The sequence below is a fragment of the Phascolarctos cinereus genome, unplaced genomic scaffold, assembly GCF_003287225.1.
Source record: "Phascolarctos cinereus isolate Bilbo 61053 unplaced genomic scaffold, phaCin_HiC Scaffold_726;HRSCAF=1367, whole genome shotgun sequence".
NCBI lineage: Eukaryota > Metazoa > Chordata > Mammalia > Diprotodontia > Phascolarctidae > Phascolarctos > Phascolarctos cinereus.
Window position 1 is genome coordinate 233,792,107 of NW_027556098.1, and position 21,237 is coordinate 233,813,343.

A 21,237-nucleotide genomic window follows, 5' to 3' on the forward strand; every position below is an offset into this window, starting at 1 on the left:
TTTCTATGTGTTTCTGCCTTCTGTGCCCCCTAAATTTTGATTTGGGGTGAGTAGGAGTCAAGGAAAAGCTGAGAATGATTTAGTTTCAGGACTAATTTGGCAATTTAGATTGTGCTAGAAACATATCTTTTCTAAAAGAACCTCCATACTTGAAAAACTGATCCAAACTAGTGGAGTGTTTTTGTGCAATAAAGAACCTTCAGCTAGAATACGGTACCTTGTCACCTCCTTCCTCTCCCAATCTTAGATCGAACATTAATGTCCACATGCTTGAATCTGAGTAATAATAATGATAATAATGCTAACTCTCACTTCAATAGTGAGTTAAGATTTCCAAAGTACTCTACATGTATCATTGATTAAATTAATTTAATTTATCAAAGCTATCAATGTAGCAATAAGAAAATTATGTGGATAATCTTAGGCAGACTAATATCATTTCAAATGTTCATGACTTCTAGAAGCCATTGTAAATGGCAAGGTTTCAAGTGACAAATGATTTTCCCAAACACTTTCTTGAAAAATGTTGGTGAATCTTGGGTAGGGGCTGGAGGAGGCAGACTATATTTCTCTGTCTTGTAGTGAATGTCAGGGTAATCTATTGGAAAGGATAGCTTGGACAGAACTTTGTAATCTCTAGGATGAGACACATAATTTAATTATCTTCACTGATGTCGTGAATGGTTGTCTTTTAGCTGACCACTTTCCTTAATGGAGCAGGCCATGATGGCACAGGACTTAGGTCCCATGGATGAACTGCCTTCCTTAAGAACACAGATGGACTAGGTAGAAGCCACAACAATTTTAGGCATTTATCTTTCTAGAAAGAAAAAAGATACATATTATAATCTATGAATTTATAGCTTGAACTAATTCCAGAATTCTGAGACTAGGATCATAGAAAGTAACCAGTTCAGTTGGCAACCATGTAGTGAAAGAATACTATGAAACTAGGAATGACAAAAGTTTTGGCTCCAGTAATATTACGCATAAGCATATACTGTATATTTCTATAATTGTTGGTATTGCCTTTCTTCTTGAAAGCTGAAAGTACTTTAGGGCCGAATTTATAGACCTGACGTTGCAGAATAAACTTCTACAAATAAACTGAGCAAGCATTTTTTCCCCCTACAACTTGGTAGTTACTACCAGCAGTCATTGGTAGACTAGAAATGATATAAGGGGAAGGCAGAAGGGAATGTTCCATGGTTTGGATTTATACCAGGTCACTACTGCGTAATGTGATGGTGAAGTGTACAGAGAATGTACATGAACAGCTTTATGTGTCACCTTCAAAGAAAGAATTATCCTGGCTTTGCTCATAATTCAGTTTAATTTTATTATGCTTTGGGCTTTTATTCCAAAAAGGATATTTTTTCTTCTTTTTAGATAATGGAACTTGGACTCAGTTGTGGCTTGTATCCGAATACCATGAGCAAGGCTCTTTATATGACTATTTAAATAGAAATACAGTGACAGTGGATGGTATGGTCCGATTGGCACTTTCAGTAGCCAGTGGTCTGGCCCATCTACATATGGAGATAGTTGGAACACAAGGTATATTTTGCTCTTTGATTTTTTTTTTCCTGAAAGATATGAATGAAATAGGTGGCACTTTAAAAAAATGTCTTACCTCATCAAGCTCCATTGAATTAAGCATTGTTTAAGGCTATTAAATGAGCCTAAAGATACATTTTTTCCATGATGAAATCAGCTCTTAAGTATTCTTGAGGTTTCTCTACCTTTTATAATGTCCATAGCAAGTTATTAATTCCCGGTTGGCTCCTTCTGGCTGCTTTATATACTTTTTCCTTTGTAGTCAATTGTTTTATACACAGAATGTATAAATAATTTTAATACACTGAAGGATAATGTAACTAGGAGTGTAATTTGTGATGCTGAAAAAATAGTGTATTACAAAGCTAAATTACTATTATTATTTTTAATTATTATCTTGCTTTTTGGTGAGGCAATCAGGGTTAAGTAACTTGCCCACGGTCACATAGCTAGTAAGTGTCAAGTGTCTGGGGTCAGATTTGAACTCAGGTCCTCCTGACTCCAAGGCCAGAGCTCTATCCACTGCACCACCTAGCTGCCCCAAAGCTAAATAATTCCTACAGTCTCTCCACCCCCTAACACAGATATATGCAAGTTTAATGCACATGGAAAGGCTAGAGTCTGAGGAAAGAAGTTGTATGAGTTGAAAAGTTTTTATTGATCCTTTACTGTTAGTCTTTTGCTTAGTGTCTGCTGAGGACTGAATAGAATTTATGACTTTTGTATTAAAATATTTGCTATTTTCTCATGTGGAAATAACGATGGTAATTATTTTGTTCAGAGGATATTCTGTAAATAATTCTGAATTGATTATTCTTTTCTGATGTGGAAAAATACATTTATTTTTTTCTTTGTGCTTCATAGGCAAACCTGCAATTGCTCATCGAGATCTAAAATCAAAGAATATTTTAGTGAAAAAATGTGAAGCCTGTGCTATTGCAGACTTAGGACTAGCTGTGAAGCATGATTCAGTACTGAACACTATTGACATCCCTCAAAATCCCAGAGTGGGGACAAAGAGGTAGGGCAGATCCCGTAGAGGATCGGGATTTTTTTACCCATAATTAGGTACAATCTGACTATTGAACATCAAAGTTAAGATCACGTGCATCTGAATAACAGCTCAATGCAATGCCTTGTGAGTAGGAGATGAGACAGGGATTACCCCAAACCCTGAAGAGAAAGAAATTCACTCTAACCCACTATATTTCCTCCTGACTAGATGTGACTACCATCCTAGGATAGTATAGGGACTGGGTCTGTGATTTCATTAGTATAGGGAACTGCTGGGGAGGAAATTTCCCTTACTGATTCAGTTCAACATCTTCTCTGCAATTTATTAGCACAGTGAGTTGCCTAAGGCACATAGAGGTTAAAAGACCTGTCTAGGGTTACCCAGCTTGTATGTGTCTGAAGTGGGAATTAAATCTATGTCTTCCTGGCTTCAAGGTCAGTTCTCTAATGTCAATGCTACAGTGCCTGTCCATTGTATAATTAAGTCCATTTGTATATATAAGCACTCTAAATTATACATGTTTTAGTAATATAATATATCCTTAGATGTGATCACTGCTTTCAAGGAGTGCATAATCTCATTGACAGTAAAGGTAGCAAGAGAAATACAAACAAATCACCTACACACATTTATCTGGCTATGCCTTCTTAATGAAGGAATATTTAGTGTTCTGGACTATGTTTGATGACAGTACTCAAAAGATAAAGTCATCCTAGATTATCAGCTAGTTCCTTTTCCCCTCCTTTCCACTTCTAAGCTCTGTTCAATCATTGGTATTACTTTAGGGTCTTCTGTTTAATATTTCGAAATTAGAAGTACTCTAACAAAACATTTCCATGAGTTGTTAAAGGCCCTTCAAACTAAATACAATAGTTTGGCTTCTTATTGAACCTTTTGGGTGTCTTCAGAATCAAGCAACTTCGCCAGGTGAACTCCCGTGGGGTAGAAATTCATAATCCCCTAAGGGTGTTGTTGCACGTTTTCTTGGCTGCCAAAGGCTGTCATCTTCTTAGAGCTTCTAGATGGTGTATGTTGGTGGCATAGTAGAGTGTGTGGTGAGTTTGGGTTTGTGGATGAGGATGCTGTGTCTGCATAACTTTTATCTGTCATGTATTTATTGGGTCATTGGTTTGTATACTGGAACACTGAGTATACTCTGGTCCACCCAGCTGTAATTTGTACTACTAATGTTGAGTCAGTAACACATTATTTTGGTTTTTACAGAACTCTCTTAGATCCAACTTAGGTGTTATACTAACCTTCAGCCTTACTCAAACTCCCCATTCCTGTCAATTTCTAGTTATCCCATCTGGTGCTGCCAGCCTTTAGATGCAAGAGTGGTTTTGGTGCTTATTTGTTTAGTTCTACGTGTAAATGGGATACTGTGGCAATGACTTCTCCTGGCTTCTCTGCTTTCTACCCAGCACTGGCACTCACATACAGACAAGATCATTAAGAAACCTTCCATCAAAGAGAAAGAATAAAAGAATGCTAATTTAATTTTTTTCCATTTTTAATAATTATCAACAAAACAGCATAATTAAAAGTATTCATTACATTGACCACAATCTCTAAGATATTGGGAGTTTGCTAAAAAATATGGTAACTTTAACCAAAAATAATATTGTTTCCATGTCCCCTTTTGATGTCTTTTCCCCCAATTTTTATTTCTCATTTTGTTGCTATTACTATAGTTATAATTTTTTTTATTGTCATGACATTCTGTGCTTAGATTCTATTCTCTCTTAACTCCGCATTGCTTAATATCTGTTTTTTCCATATATACTCACATTCTTCATTTTGTCTTTTCTGTGGTATAATACTATATGCATGTATGTGCATATGCCAATTTGTTCACCCATTCCTCAGTCATTGGTCATATGGATTGCTTCTATCTTTTCTACTATTTAAAATAAAATAATTATTAATCCTTTATTCTAAGGAATCTTAAAAATTATTTTAATAATTCTTCTAGTGAGATCATTGAGTCAGAAACCCAGTCTCTGCTTGCTAGTATTTCCATGATCCAGTTTTCTCTTGAAATTAAATTGGACAATGTGATTCTGATTTATCTGGCTCAGAACTTGTCCTAAAAGCTTGAAGATATATAAAAATTTGTAGAACTCAAGAAGCCCCCTAGTCCTTAATGCCAACTCCAGTAAAGTCTTCTGGATTCTTTGATCAAAACCCTGAGGAATTACCCTTTCCCTTGAACCAAAACTCCTGTTCTAATCTCTAGGATTGGGTGAGTTTTCTAGAATGTGTCTGCAACACCAAAGCTACTTTGTTTTACTAATAACAATTACTTTTCCTAGTCCTCTCTGACCCTCTACCTGATTGGGAGATTCTGAGACTTGAATCATGGTGCTTAACTAGCAAATGCTAGTTTTAATTAATGGGTGCCCCCTTACCTCTTGTGGATTCTTAATAATTTATTGCAATATTTCTATTTTGTTTTCTGAAAAGATTATATTAGCTCACAACCACACTAGCATTTTACTGAACTTCTAGAAAGTGCATGTGTAGAATGTAAAATATATATTCCTTTCAAAGGTATATGGCTCCTGAGGTGCTTGATGATACAATGAACATGAATATTTTTGAATCCTTCAAACGTGCTGACATATATTCCCTTGGTCTGGTGTATTGGGAAATAGCACGGAGATGTTCAATTGGAGGTAATTATGTTTTACTTCTTAGGTCTTACGATATATTATTTCATAACTGCCTTTAAAATAAATTAGGGCAGCTGGGTGGTGAAGTGGATAGAGCACTGGTTTTGGAATCAGGGTGACTTGTCTTCCTGAGTTCAAATCTGGTGTCAGATATTTACTAGCTGTGTGACCCTGGCCAAGTCACTTAACCCTATTTGCCTTAGTTCCTCATCTGTAAAAATGAATTGGAGAAAGAAATGGCAAACCACTCCAGTGGTTTCTTTGCCAAGAAAACCCCAAATGGAGTTGTGGATAATTGGCATGACTGAAACAACTGACCAACAACAAAAAGTTAAGAGAATTTTATGATTTAAAAAATTTTTCCCCTGGCACATTGAACTGATGCTACCCACTGAACAAAATATCCTTTGACAACATATTGCTAATTCAGTACAATTCAAGAAACATTAAGCACCTATTTTTTTAGCATGATATACTATGTACTCAATGAGATAAGTGTTGACATAAGATATAGCTCCTGCTATTATAGAGATTACAGGCAAAGGAATATAACATATACCAATAACTGTAGTACACAATAATACATAAATATATCTTGAAGGTTTTTGTTTATTTCCATATATAAAGGAAATATTAGCTTGACAACCCTTCCTGGACACTGGCATGCTGTCCTCTACCCATACACTTCCATTCCTTTGCTCACTTACATAGAAGTAAAGTCAGTAAGGAAACGCATTAAAAAAATAATAAAAAGTATCATTTTTAAAAGATTATAAACTTAAAATAAAAATGATCATCAAAAGTATTGGAAGGACCATAAATAACTTATAGCAGAAGATGGTAAAGCTTATCCAAATAATGAACTCTGAAACAGAAATTAGTGACTCTGTGAGACATCAAAAAATTAGTATGATATCTAAAGAAGAAAAAAAAGAAGAAAATGTGAGCTATACTTAATATAAAAACAACTGCAAAGGAAAACCTAGATACTATATTTTAAGAAATCATAAATGAAAACTGCCTAGATCTCTTAGAATCAAAGGGCAAAATAAAGATAAAAAGAATCTACTGATCACCTCTTGAAAGAGACCCAAAAAGCAATAGTCTCAGCAATGTCTTAGCCAAAATCCAGTTTCCTTGCCCAGTAAAAACAAAACAAAACTCTGCAACCATTCTGAAAGAAGTTCAAGTACCAAGTTAGGATCACGTGAGACCTGGAAACTTCTAACACAAATGAGAGATCTTCCTTACAATATTCCCAGAGGTGAAAGACATAGCCAAGAATTATTTACCCTACAAAGCTGAATATACTACTATGGGGGGGCACTTTCAAGCATCCCTGATGAAGAGACCAAGAACTTTCAGTGTCAATATTTATTAAGTACCTACTGTGTGTCAGGCATTGTGCTAAGTGTTAGGATACAAAAAAAGGGCTCCCTGCCCTCAAGGAGCTTACAATTTAATAAGGGAGGTCACAAGCAAATAAATATGTGCAAACTATACACAGGAAATATAGGGAATAAATAAGAAAGGGAAGACACTAGAAATAAGAGGGATTGGAAAGGCTTCCTGTAGAAGAAAGAATTGTAGTTGAGACTTAACTAGGAAAGCCAGTATGCAGAGATGAAGAGGGAGAGAATCTGGAATGAAGAGTATGTGTTTGAGGGTAAGGTGTAAGAAGACCGAAAAGTTAGGAGAGTACTAGGTTATAAAGGGGTTTGAATGATGAACAGAGGATTTTGTATTTGATCCTGGAGGTGCTAAGGAGTCACAAAAATTTATTGAGTAGGAGAGTAACATGATCAGACCTGTGCTTTAGGAAAGTCACTTTGGTAGTTTAATGGAGGATGGACTAGAGTGGGGATAGACTTGAGGCAGGCAGACCTACCAGAAAGCTATTACAATAATGCAGGCATGAGGTGCTTCGGGCATGCACCAGAGTGGTGAAAGTGTCAGAGGAGAGAAGGGGTGCATTTTTGAGAGATGTTGTGGAGGTGAAATCAATAGGTCTTGGCAACAGATTGGTTATGAGGGTGAGATTGAGGAGTTGAGGATGACGCTAGGTCGAGAATCTGAGAAACTAGGAATAGGATGTTGCCCTCTACAGTAAAAGGGAAGGTAGGAGGGAATTTGTTGGAGGAGATGGGGAGAATGAGATCATTTGAGTAGGTAGAGGGGCTTGCCTTGGTAAGGAGTAAGGTATGTATGAAGGAGGAGTGGTAGAAGGCATATGAGTGATATGAGATGAGGAAGAGGGTCTTAGCAAATAGTATCTTTTTTTTCTGTAAAATATGCAGAGTTCTTAGTTGAATGGATTGGGGTAGGGAGAGCCATGATAGATTTGAGGAGGGATGAAAAAGTTTAGAAGAGCCATTGTGGAGAGTGAGATAGTAAGTTGCTGAGGGAGATACAATGGGATTACATAGCAGCAGTAATAGCTCAGTTGAGACTGTGTAACATCAATTTGTAGTGGACCCAGTCAGAATGCTTGTGATTTTCTACACCTTCATTCAGCAGCGTGTGTGTAGGAGCTAAGGCAATGGGTAGTGGGAGTAATCCAAGGCTGAAGCTTGGTGGGAAAAAATCAGTGAAATTGTAAGGGGGGCTAGGAACTTCAATAGAAGAAGATAGTGTAATAAACTTCCAATGAATCAAAAGAAACTTAGAAAGGTAAATTTATTTGAAGATTGGGAAGGGCTGAAGGTAATGTAGTACTTACATTCTAATAAGGAAAGAAGAAAAAAATGTCCTTTTAGAAACTTAATGGTTTCAAAGGTTGTTTGAGGGATTTAAATAAGAAAAATAGAAGATCTGAGGGTGGATTGGTTCTATTCTGAGGGTTTTTGGAGGGGAAAGAGAAATGATGGTAAAAACAAACACATAGTATAGAAAGGAGCAAGAAGGTGTGTATATGGGGAGTGGGTGGAACTTATTTTTTCATAATTAGAGTTAGTGAGAAGAAGAGCATACAAATATGAAAGAAGAGGCAGGGAAGAGTGCTCAATCAATGCTCCTCATTCTTATTAGAATAAAGCAAAGGAGAACTGAACATACACAATCAAGAGAGTGGAGACAGGAAAAAATAAAAAAAAGAGGTTGTCCATCATTTGGTGAATTGCTGAATAAACTGTGGTTTTTGGATGTAGTGGGATATTATTATGCAGTAAGAAATGATGAAAAAGACAATTTCAGAGAATCCTGAGTAGCATGAACTGATGCAGAGTACAGTGAGCAGACCCAGGAGAACAATTTATAAAAGGACAACTCTGAAAGACTTGAGAACTCTGATCAATGTATTGACCAACCAATGATGACCAACCTCCTGCTGACAGAGGTGATAGTGCAGAAAAAGACATACATTTTTGGGTGTCCTTAGTAGGTGGATTTATTTTTCTTGACTATGATTGTTATAGTTTTCTTTTCCTTTCCACTTTTTTTTTTAATTGAGGGAGAGGATTGGAGGTGGATTAGCAATAGCGGTGTCAAAAAGAGATGACCATTGAAACTTTTTTTTTAATGCACAGGAGTAAAAACAGACAAGTAAGACAATTTTTACAGTATTATGTTGAATTTATTATATTTTTTTAAGAATAGCAAAGAGTACAAACTGAAGGCTTATGGTTTAATATACAATGTATTTCAAGTGTTCTACTGTGTAACTGTGAATGCTCTTTTCTGATGTTTAAGTTCAGAATAAGAGTTAATTTAAAAAAGAATCACTAAAAGGATATGTTTAGTTTGATGGGGTGGTGTAGTTGTCTTCTATCATCTGGACACCAGAAACAATCAGATTGTCCACAGTTTCTTTAGGCAAAAGAACTAATTTATTGTGGTACATGCATAATTCACTGAAGGATTAATGTAATTATAACAAATTCTGTAACTGAGGGATCATTCATCATTTCTGAAGTACATTTTACTGAAATAAAGATTTTATTTTCAATTGTGTTAAAAACAGTTATCTTTATTGAGATATTGCAAATGTTGTGAATCTTTGTGATTCATGATTTGTTAAGTCTTCCCTAGTTTACTACGATGGTATAAAAGTTAAGAAGATACTTTTAGATAATCTTAAAAAACCTACCTTTATATGTCATTCAAATGAGAATCACAATTTATTCTTTGAATTTCTCATAGGAATCACTGAAGAGTACCAATTGCCTTTCTATGACATGGTACCTTCAGATCCCTCAATAGAGGACATGAGGAAAGTTGTTTGTGAACAGAAATATAGACCAAATATACCAAACCAGTGGCAAAGTTGTGAGGTAAGTCTATCATCATCATCATCATCATCATCATCATCATCATCATCATCTATTATTACTTTGCTTTGCAAATATTAAAATCAAAATTGGTCCAGAAGGGATTTTCAATACCTATGACTCATGGCTAGAATCACTACTCAGAATAATTGGTATCTATCATGTTGTAGTTCCTTTTGTCTACTCATATTTGATCTATTTCTTCCCTTTGTATCTAACCTGAGTCCCTTAATTCCTTTGGTTCTACTTCCAGTGGAAGTAGCAAGTATTCTTAGTGATTCTCGAAGAAGAGAAAAGGATAATCCACAAACTGCTTATCCTTTAATAATTCAGAGCTAATTGTTTCTTTCTGGATTTGGAGCTGCCCCAATTTGGAATAATAGATTTTGAATGGAAAGGGACCTTAGAGGCCATTGAGTTCAATACCTTTATTTTACGGATGAGGAAAATGAAGCCCAGAGAGATTAGCATTTTTTCTCAGGATCATATAGCTATTAAATGTCTGAGGAATGATTTCAACTTGGGTCTTCCTGCCTTGAAGCCCATCACTGTATTCACTATACCATCTATCCACCTACTACAACTGCTACTATGGCTACAATACATCTCCATAATGGCTTATTTTATAGCAATTATTTTATGTGGCTGAATGTTTGAGTCTCTTTTTAAAGCTCACTTTTTTCCCCATCTTTATGTTTCCCTTATTTCTTGATCTTAAACATTTTACCTGAACTGCTGTATGTGAACCTCAACCTGACTTGCTCATCAAATAGTTGAAAAGTGGAACTCCATGAGTTTCCAGTCCAGAAATTTGAATTTTAAATGAGTTCATTTTTCTGTGGATAAAAACTATGTGTGTAGGTGGAATTATTTTTTGCTTTTGGGTGCATGATTTAATTTTAATTTAACTCCAATTATAGTCCCATGTTTACTGTTTGTTCATCACAGCTTGATTTCAGTTCATTGGTTTTACTGCTCAGCTTTTTTCGTTTTCTGCTGCTAGCCAAAATAATAATAATACTATAAAATTTTCTTCTTTTCAAGGCCCTCCGAGTAATGGGTAGAATAATGAGGGAGTGTTGGTATGCAAATGGGGCTGCTCGCTTGACAGCTCTGCGTATTAAGAAGACCATTTCTCAACTTTGTGTAAAAGAAGACTCCAAAGTATAAGTGATATTTGGCGTTAAAAAGGAATCTTTTTAAAAATTATGAATTTTTTTTGTTGTGTTGTTTTTCCTTTGCTCTACCTCAAAGATATACAGTACAGTATTTAGATGCCCAAAGCACAACCCTGAAACCCTACTTTAAAGCTGAGTGCTGGCAGGGCAACTTCTGGCTGATCTTGTCTTCATGCTGTCTTTTATTTTTTAATTTTTTAATTTTTTAATTTTTTGGCAAGGCAATGGGGTTAAGTGACTTGCCCAGGGTCACACAGCTATTAAGTGTTAGGTGTCTGAGGCTGGATTTGAACTCGGGTGCTCCTGAATCCAGGGCCAGTGCTCTGTCCACAATGCCACCTAGCTGCTCCTTTTATTTTGAATAGTAGCTCACCACCTACTTTTTTTTCCTTAAAGAAAGTTATTAAGAAAACAGTTTAAAAAAATGAGCTAAGAAGAAATGTGACACATAAAATGTATTTTATTCATTTTTTTCCACTTGAAACAAATACAGATGAATCAAAACATTTTAAAATAGGCATTTTATTCTAAGGCAAAATATATGAAGGACCAAATTTTTCCTTCAATTTTCCATGTTTTTTCCCTTATAAGCAGAATAAATTTGTAAAGTTACAGTATTCACAACTTAATTACAAAATAAGGAAGAATGAGCTCTAGGTAATAGGCCTAGGTGAACCTTCAGATTTATCCATTTGACATTTTCTTCATAAAACATCAATCACTCCATTTATTATCTTAGCAGTATTACTCTCTTAGTTTTCAGTTATTCATAGTTCCCTCTCTCTCTCTTTTTCTCTCTGTGCCTTTATTCAGTCATAAATTTGCCATCAGTAGGAATTTCCAAAATGGAAGTGAAGGACTAGTTTTTATCTGTTTTTGTCCAGTTCGAAATGAGAAGAAAAAAGAAGTGAAAGGAGAAAGAGGGAAAATGATGGTTGCTTTGGGCCAAGCCATATGGAAGCTAATTTTATGATCCTACAGGGTAACATAAGAAACATCTTTGTTTAATAGTTATTGTAAATACATACTCACCTTCTTTTCCAGAACAAATATCTCTCTTTTATGAGTAAGGAAAAAAAAATCTGATTTTAATAATTTATGTTTTTTGTCTACCTCCATTGGAGAAGTCAAATACTCAAATGGATCTGTGATGTCATCAATTTGGTAGTTACCTCCAACCGTGCAGAATGAATATTATCTATGCCATTCTGTTCTGTGCAACTCTTGTTCATGTCCTCATAAAAATTTGCCATAAGGGGTCCACCCAACATGAAGGAGATCTTCCTCTCTTTATCTTGACAATGGGTTGGTGGTACCAGTGGAGAACTCTGGCTGTCCACCTGTCATCCTTCACTCTTGTCATTTGGACAGCCCATCTTCTCTTTCTGTCATACAAGTCCTTGGATAATGTTTATTGGTCTTGTTTTTTTCTTCAGAGAATGTTTGTTGGTTCCATGTTGCAGCCTGCTTAACACACCATGAACCTTTCCATTGCACTCGATGTGATATTCATCTTTAGGTCTTTAGAGGCAGTGGTATTCTATGTCTTGTCATATATTAACACTGGTAAAATGCTAGAAGTATACTGGCTGGCTTTTGCTTTTATGGGAAGCTTGAGTTCAGTAAAGGCACTCTGTAATTTCCTGAAATCAATCCAGTTCATTCTCCTCTTCCCTTCCAATTCTGGGCCCAGCTCATTGTTCCTCTATGCTGTCTGTCCTATTTGTACATATGACTGGACAAGTTTACAGGGTGTCCATCCAAATGCATATTGAAATCTAGTCAATAGACATTCTTTATCCATTTGGTCTTTCTTATTTGGATAGATAGGCCAAACTTCTTTGGGTGATTACATATCTCTTCTAGTCCAGAAGGGAAAGTAAGGCTAGATAAAAACAAATTACTTGGGCTTTATTTGGTACAGATTTATAAATCTATTTTAATGTTACCCTTGAGTAATCTAAAAATAACTCCATCTCATCTACCATTGAAACAGTTTGAGATTGCTCTCAGTCTTCTAATGCAAATATATTACTTCATTCAGTTTTGCCACCATACCTCTGTTGTTGTTATTGGGACTGGGTGAGGGAAAGAAAAAATCTGCTTAATCTTGCACACTCTTTCCATAATGGGCCCAAATAATAGAAGTTGCTTAAGTGATTTTTCTAAAACTAGCTTTAAGAGGAAAAAAATAGAACATGGTATAATCTATACTAAAAGCAAAGAAATAAGTATTCTCTGTCTGAGAAACCTAAAGCTACATCTCTAATAGCATTTAAGAAATATACCATTTTTTTTATACGGTTATGGTTATTTTAGTCTTTCAATTCATTTCAAAGGTGGATTATTGTAAGATTATACACATGTACATTAGTAATGTGGATATATGACAACTCAACAGATTTGGAAACGTGGCATTATTTGGCTTATGCTAGGGAATCCCACTTGTTCTTAAGACGGATTCCCTTATATTGGCTAAATGTGCTATTTAATTTATTTAAAGTACACTGGCTATATAGACTCTTAAGTTTTAAAAGCACACATAGATATTGTATATCAGTATCTTTCATGTTTTACCTGTAGACATCTTCAAGTATATAATACAGATATTATTTCTGGAAAACTATTTGAATGTTTTTCCACTTTGTTGTTTCCATCAGAGATCTCTATTTTGGTATGCTATTCTCGCCTATGAAAGAGCATCCAATTTTACGGAAAAAAATTCATAAAAGAAATAAGAAGAGTCATTTAAAGGGAAAATGGTGATGAAAGGCAGAGTTAAAGGTTATAAAGTTCTCTGTACCTCCTGATGTACTTCTCTATGACAAGTGCTCTCTGAAGGAAATAGGATAATGCTGAGAGCATTTGTCGTCTATGCTCAGCATCCCTTCCATGCTACATACACCTCTAACTTTCTTTTAATAGAGCTCTTGTATATGAGAGAGATTTGTGCCTCTTTCAATTCCTTTGCAAATTTTAAGCATCAGGGCACCATACTTAGTTCTAATTTTTTTTCTCTTCCATACAATGAAAAACTGAAGGAAAATGCTATTGAGTGAAGTGCAGTATAAATGTTTATGGCATTTATGCTAGAACATTGCTGAAAAACATCATTTCTTGTCAATATTTCAGCAGCAGCCTCTTTTTACTTATGAACTGTAATTGGTTTGTAGTTGCTTCATAGTCGATTTCATCCCCATTTTTCTGTGTTCAAAATATTCTACTTGGCATGGCATAGTCAGAATTTGTCATTTATACCCTGACTTGAAAGTAAATTGGAGCACAGTGCTTCATTGCTATTTTAGTGATAGCATTTGCTTTGATACTTTTCTGTATAATACTTTAAAATCAACTTATATTTAAAAATTGAATGATTGTGTGAAAATACATTTTTAGTTTTATTTTTTGTCTCTAAAGTAGAATTTAGAACCAGGTTTTACTTGCAGATATCAATGGATTTGTGAGGTTAAAGGGTCTATGAAAACTCAGATTCTTTTTACTACTTTTACTATCATTATGATTAATACTGTAGTATATATAGTTTGACCATAATATTCTGTGTATCAGATCTTCTTTGGGTCCTTTCCAAGAGAATTTAGTCACCTAAAGTACCTAAGCAATGGATCTGGTTCCTGAGTTCAAATTCCACCCCTGATCTTGGGGAGTCGCTTAAATTTTCTTATCTGTAAAAGGAGAAGGCCAGCCTCGATGGACAGTAATGTTTCTTCCATCTCTAAAATTATGATCCTACCCAGGGGAATATGGGAATCTCATTATCTAATGTGGGTTTATGTGTAACACAATCCTGAAGCAACCTCAGTGTCATCATCCTTAACTTCTCATTCATACTCACCACAAATATACAGTTAGTTGACTGGTCTTGTCATCCCCATAATATCTCTCCTTTCTTCTCATAAACCCAGCTCACTCATTCATTCCCATACCATCTTTCACCTAGACTTGTAATCATTTTCTAATTCTACTCTTTGCCAAGAGTCTTCTAAATGGTGTTTCTGTCTCAAGTTTCTCTCTTCTTCAGTCCATCCTCCACAAGCAGCTTAAGTGACTTTTCTAAAGCATAAGTCTGATTGTGTCACTGTTTACTCTATAGACTCCAGTAGCTCCATATTACTTCCAATATCAAATATCTCCTCCCTTGTTTGGCATTTAAAGCTCTTCCCAACCCAGCCCCTTATTTCCTTCCAGTCTTTTAACATATTGTATTGCCCGATATATTCTCTGCCGTCCAACTGTACTGATCTACTAACTGTTCTTCATGCAGAAAACTCCATCTTCTGCTTCCATTACTTGACATTGGCTGTCCCTTGTATCTGGAATGTTCTCCCTTCTAACCTTCAGCTCTCAGAATTCCCGTTTTCCTTAAAGGCTCAGCTCACATGCTACTTTATTTAGGAGACCTTTCTCGTCCTCTCCAATTTAGTGCCTTTACCTCTAGTTGCCTTTCACATCTATATATCTTACTTACATACATTTTATCTCTCTTTTTAGAATGTAAGCTTCTTGAGGGTAGGTACTGTTTTTACTTTTTATTTGTATTCCTTAGCACAGTACTTGGTCCAGTTGTTGTTGTAGTTCTTTCTTTTCAGATGTGTCCAATTCTTTGTGACCCCGTTTGGGTCAAAGATACTGGAGTAGTTTTCCATTTCCTTCTCCAGCTTATTTTTTACAGATAAGGAAACTGAGGCAAACAGAGCTAAATGACTTGCCCAGAGTCATACAACCAGTAAGAGTCTGAGACCAGATTTAAACTCAGGTCTCCTTGACTTCAGGCCCTACTTTCTTTTCACTGTGCCACTCAGCTGCCCACTTGGTACACTTAATTAATGTTTATTGATTTGTTGATTGATTAAGGCATATACCTCTAAACCTGGCCTGATATTAAGATTTTAGGATATAAAACTGAAATTGTTAACTAAATTTCTTAAAATTAAGTTCTCTTCAGAAGAAAATATAGCATCTCTGACATTGGCAAGAAATAAGAAGAACAAGAAATGAATTAAAATTAACAGTTGGCATTAAATTACATAAAGAAATTCACCATTATTATTATATTAAAACATTCATGTGCCAGGTGTCTAAAGTGGCATAAATGTTGTTTTTCTTAGGATAGTCCTATAAGACTGTCCTATTTTGAGATGACTCCTTCAATGTTTTGATCATTGTTAATGTTCTAGAAAAGGAGAGTACAATCCAATATACTATAGAAAGCTGCTCCTTTGTGGGTTTATTCTGCAGTGCTAGTTTTGAGACTTAGATCTTCAGAATAGAAACAAAGTAAATTGGCAGATAACATCATCATTTAATTGTGAGGATTAGACAGAATGCAGTTAGGAGAAGCAACTTTTAAAGTAGTAGAAAAATCAACTTCTGCTCGTTTTACTTTCTTCTTTAATTACTTTCTCCTTTCCTTGACACATTTTTCATCCTTAGCTTCTCTTTCCACTTCCATTACTTCACTATAGTAGTAATAACTGACATTTACTCTGCAGAACATTTTATATACATCATTTCATTTAGTCACCCTACAACCTGGTGAGATAGATTCTACAGGTATTGTTGTCCCACACATAGAGATTAACAAACTCAATCTGAAAAATGTTAAGTGACTTGCCTGTGGTACTCAGTAAGTGACAGAGATGGGATCTGAATTCAGGTCTTCCTAATTCCAATGCCAGTACTCTATCAAGCATGTTGTGTTGCTTCCAAAATGAATCATGTTTTACTCCTGGTCTGAGCTTTATATTTGGGATAAAGGAGAAAACCAAACTATCCTTCCTCTCTTACTAGAGTGGAATTTAAAATGGCTTTAAGTGTTAAGTTTGGGAAATTATGCTTCTTCATGGCAAATTTGCCAGTACAAGTCTTTTGTTACCATTCATTGACTCATGTCTGACTCTTAGTGACCCCATGGACCTTCAAGCACTCCAGGTCCCTCTGTCCTCCACTATCTCCAGAAGTCTGTCCATGTTCCTGTTGATTGTTTCCATGGCACTCTCTATCCATCTCATCCCCTGCCCTCCCCTTTTCCTTTTGCCTTCAATCTTTCACAACATCAGGGTCTTTTCCAGTGAGAACCATCTTCTCATTGTGTGGCCAAAGTATTTAAGTTTCTGTTTCCATATTTGACCTTGAATATCCTGAATTAATTTTTTTTTGAGGGGTGAGGCAATATGGGTTAAGTGACTAGCCCGGGGTCACGCAGCTAGTAAATGTCAAGTGTCTGAGGTCAGATTTGAACTCAGGCCCTCCTGACTCCAAGGCCAGAGCGCTATCCATTGCACCACCTAGCTGTCCCCATAGCCTGAGTCAATTTCTTTAAGCATTGACTAATTTGATCTTCTTGCTGTCTAAGGAACTCTCAAAAGTCATCTCCAGCACCATAATTTGAAAGCATAGACTCTGTGGTGCTCAGCTTTCCTTTAGTACTACAATCATAGTCATTCATTACTAATGAAAAAGCCATAGCTTTGACTGTATAGACCTTTTTCAGAAAATGTCTCTGCTTTTTAGTATATTGTCCAGATTTTTCATTGCTTTCCTTACAAGCATCAAGCGTCTTTTAATTTCATAGCTGCAATCACTATCTGCAGTGATCTTTGAGTCCAAGAATATAAAATCTGACACTACTTCCTTTCCTTTTCCTTCTATTTGCCAAGAAGTGATAGGACCAGTTGCCAAGATCTTAGTTTTTTTTGATGTTAAGCTTCAAGCCAGCTTTTACATTCTCGGTTTCCACCCTTATCAAAAGGTTTCTTAATTCCTCTTCACTTTCTGTCATCAGAGTAGTATCACCTGCATATCTAGTATTGTTGATATTCTCCCAGCAACCTTAATTTCTGCTTTTGATTCAGCCAGCCTGGTACTTTGTATGAAGTACTCTGCATATAAGTTAAATAAGTAAGGTGACACTATACAGCCTTGTTGTACTCTTTTCCTAATCTCCTCTCTCTCTCTCTCTCTCTCTCTCTCTCTCTCTCTCTCTCTCTCTCTCTCTCTCTCTCTCTCTCTCTCTTTCTCTCTCTTTTTTTTGGTGAGGCAATTGGGGTTAAGTGACTTGCCCAGGGTCACACAGCTAGTAAATGTCAAGTGTTTGGTCTGAGTCTGGATTTGAACTCAAGTACTTCAGGGCCGGTGCTCTATCCACTGTGCCACTTAGCTGCCCTCTCTTTTTCTAATCTTAAACCAATCAGTTGTTGAATGTTTTATTCTGTTACTTTTTGGCCCACATACAGGTTCCTCAGAAGACAAGTAAGATAATCTGGTCCTCCCATCTCTTTAACAACTTGTCACATTTTGTTGTGATCCACACAGTCAAAAGCTTTAGTATAGTCAATGAAGCAGAAGTAGATGTTTTTGTTTGTTTGTTTGTTTGTTTTTCTGGAACTCCATTTCTTGATAATCCAATAAATGTTGGCAATTTAGTCTCTAGTTCCTCTGCCTCTTTGAAATCAGCTTGCTGTTCTGGTAATTCTTGGTTCACATATTGCTGAAGCCTAGCTTGCAAAATCTTGAGTATAACCTTACTAGTGTGTGAAATGAGCACAATTGTTGGGTAATTTGAACATTCCTTGGTGTTGCCCTTCTTTAGGTTTGGGATATAAATTGATCTTTTCCAACGCATTGGTCACTGCTGTGTTTTCCAAATTTGCTGGCATATTGAGTGCAGCACTTTGACAGCATCATCTTTTAGGGTTTTAAATAATTTAGCTGGAATTCCATCACTTCCACTAGCCCTATTGTTAGCAATACTTCCTAATACCCACTTGACTTCATTCTGTAGAATGTCAGGCTCTAGATCAGTAATCACACCATAGTGGTTATTGGTGAAGTTAAGATCTTTCTTCTGTATAATTACAAATCTTAGTTCCTTCATTCTCCTCCCTACTCTCATCTTGGCTTGTGATTACAAGCCACTAAAAAAAATTCTTCACTGAAGAAATTCTCCATTCCTAGTGTTCCACTCAGCCTACCTCATTCCTTAATTCCTGTCTCTTCTTCCTTCTGTTTGGTTCTGTCTATTGAACACATCTCTACCTTCATCCATTTTTTTTCCTGGACAAGATTTTGACTTCCCATGGATGGCTAATTTTTCAATTAGACATTACATTTGACATAAAAATGTTGATATTTGTTGGTAATTTTATTTTAATATTTAAGTATGTTTGAAGTAGTTTCAGATTTTTGTTGTCTGAGAAAAGTCTACCCTTGATTCGTTTCCCAAATCCCATTACAGGTCAACTGTTGGTATAGCAAAGTGGAAATTATTACCTGAATTGTGATGTGTACAGTGTGTGTGTGTGTATCCATATATGTGTGTGTATGTGTACATTTACATATATATATGTATGTATGTATGTATGTATGTATGTTCCACACTTCAACTTTTTTTTTAACTTTAGCCATGACCTCATATTCAGCCATTATGCCATGTTCAGACCTTACAAAAATTTAATAATCCCCAATATTTGAATCTCATCTTTTAGAAAAAATTTCAGGTAGATTACATACATACCTTTAAAGTTAACAATAAATTTGGGGAAAATTTAAATCTCTTCTACCATACACTTTTTAATATACAGATTTACTTAATCTGACCAGTAGGATATGCTATTTTACATAAAATGTCTCTTTACAACTCTAACAAAAATATTTCAAATACTACTTTGAAACATCCATACTAGAGAATGCAACTAAGAACACACAACTATAGTAAGAAATTAGTGCTGTGTATTTTGAAACTGAAAAAAAGGAGTAGAAAGATATTTGGACCTATATCTGCAAACTGAATGAAGATGATAAGATGCAATCCTTCAGTTTTTACCATTTTTTTTAACATAGAAGACAGTGTAGCAAACTAGATGGATCCACGTTTTATAATGTTCATATAACTCATTTATTGTGCAGACACTATTATTTGTTATGCCAGGAAAGGGTATATTATTTATTACAAAGTTTATATGATCAATGAAGACATAGCTAAAAACAATGCCCAGATAAATTACCTTAAGTCTTTATGCTTGTTTAACATTATTGGTAGTTATTTAAAGCTTATTTTTTCATATAGTTATTATCTGTGAGCATGAATTACAGATGCCAGTCCATTGCCAGACTGACCAACAGTTCATTTGTGTACTTTTGTGCACTATTCTTAACCTATACTAGAGAAGACTGTCCAGATGGGTTTTCTTCAGTTGCATTTCAGGTTTCAATAGTATCCTAAAAACAATAATGAAAATTAATTTTAGATTCTAATGAAGAGTGTTGGAATGAATTCTAAGGCACTAATAAAAATGACATTTTTCTTTTCCTATACTAATTTCTTATGCAGCTGTAGCACGACTATATAACAGTCACACTGTTGAGATATAAAAATTATTTTATTTTGATGTTGCAAAATATGTCTTGACCTGTTGTGATAAGGATCATTGCTTTAGACAATTTAAAGAAAATTATTCAGTTAAAATTCTTAGTAACACAGAAGAGATTACATTTTAAACAGATAAGTCAGAGCAAATGCATAAGAGGAATTTAAAAATGTACAATATGTTTTTAAATGATAAATATGTGATAAATTACATCCAAGAGAGCTGTATGTATTTTCTGCACAGATGGGACTTTTAGTAGTTGCTAACTTTTTAATTGTTTAATTGAAAGGCAACACAAATTTTAAAGATAAGTGAATGATGTTTAAATGTTTCATTGATTTATGAGTTTGTATAAAAGCTTTGCAGTTTTATACAGTTATATAACGCTAATCTTTTTACTTAGAAATAACAGTATTTTAGAACTCAGTAACAGCTCAGTGACATATTTAAAATGTTTAAACATACAGCAAGTAATAAAAATATTTATTTTAGACCATTTAATTTTATTGCTTAACATTTCAACTGCCTCTAGATGTAAATAATTATCTGCCTAAATGTTATATTTTATATGTATACATTTTCTGAAAATGTATTGTTTTGTAAAGTGTCAAAAATAATAAATTAAGTACACCCTGCACTTGTTTCTGTGAAGCATAAAGCTCTATTTTAAATAAAAAAAATAAAAAAGTGTTTGTGTCCTATCATTTGTTATATCATGACTTTTTGAAATCATACATACTGGTATATTTTTATGGGGAAGATGAAAAAAATACACGGTTCATATTTGGCAGGAACACTTAGGCACTGGAAACTTGCTTTTTTTCTCCTTTTCCACCAGGAATATTTTTCCAGTCCTAATTCAGTTCTTTGACCAGCTGTCATTTAAAAGGCAGGTTCTTTGTCTTCAGTCCCTTCTTCTCAGATGCTGGAGAAATACAGAATTCTACCATATGATTTGGAAAAAAAAGTGAAAAGAGCACTTTAATTTCATCAGTTAGTGCAAGCAAAGAGTTTCTTCTCTGTCTTCAACCTGGATTTAATGATTTGATTAGAAGCTTCTTGAGGATGTGAGCTGTTTATTGTTATTACATTCTGGCTCTTAGCACAATGCTTTGCAAATAGAAGGAACTTTTTAAATGTTTGCTAAATTTAATCTAACTA

The 21,237-nt window shown here is 35.1% G+C and overlaps 1 protein-coding gene across 1 annotated transcript in view; it reads left to right on the forward strand.

Moving 5' to 3' along the window:
• ACVR1C (activin A receptor type 1C) overlaps window positions 1-20,733 on the forward strand; it is a 57,602-nt gene extending 36,869 nt beyond the window's left edge. The window contains exons 4-8 of the mRNA XM_021004937.2: window positions 1,390-1,557; window positions 2,422-2,578; window positions 5,126-5,250; window positions 9,385-9,515; window positions 10,557-20,733. Coding sequence (XP_020860596.2) covers window positions 1,390-1,557; window positions 2,422-2,578; window positions 5,126-5,250; window positions 9,385-9,515; window positions 10,557-10,682 — 707 coding nt within the window. The 3' untranslated portion in view covers window positions 10,683-20,733. The remainder of the gene's footprint in view (window positions 1-1,389; window positions 1,558-2,421; window positions 2,579-5,125; window positions 5,251-9,384; window positions 9,516-10,556) is intronic.
• Window positions 20,734-21,237: the final 504 nt, after the last annotated feature.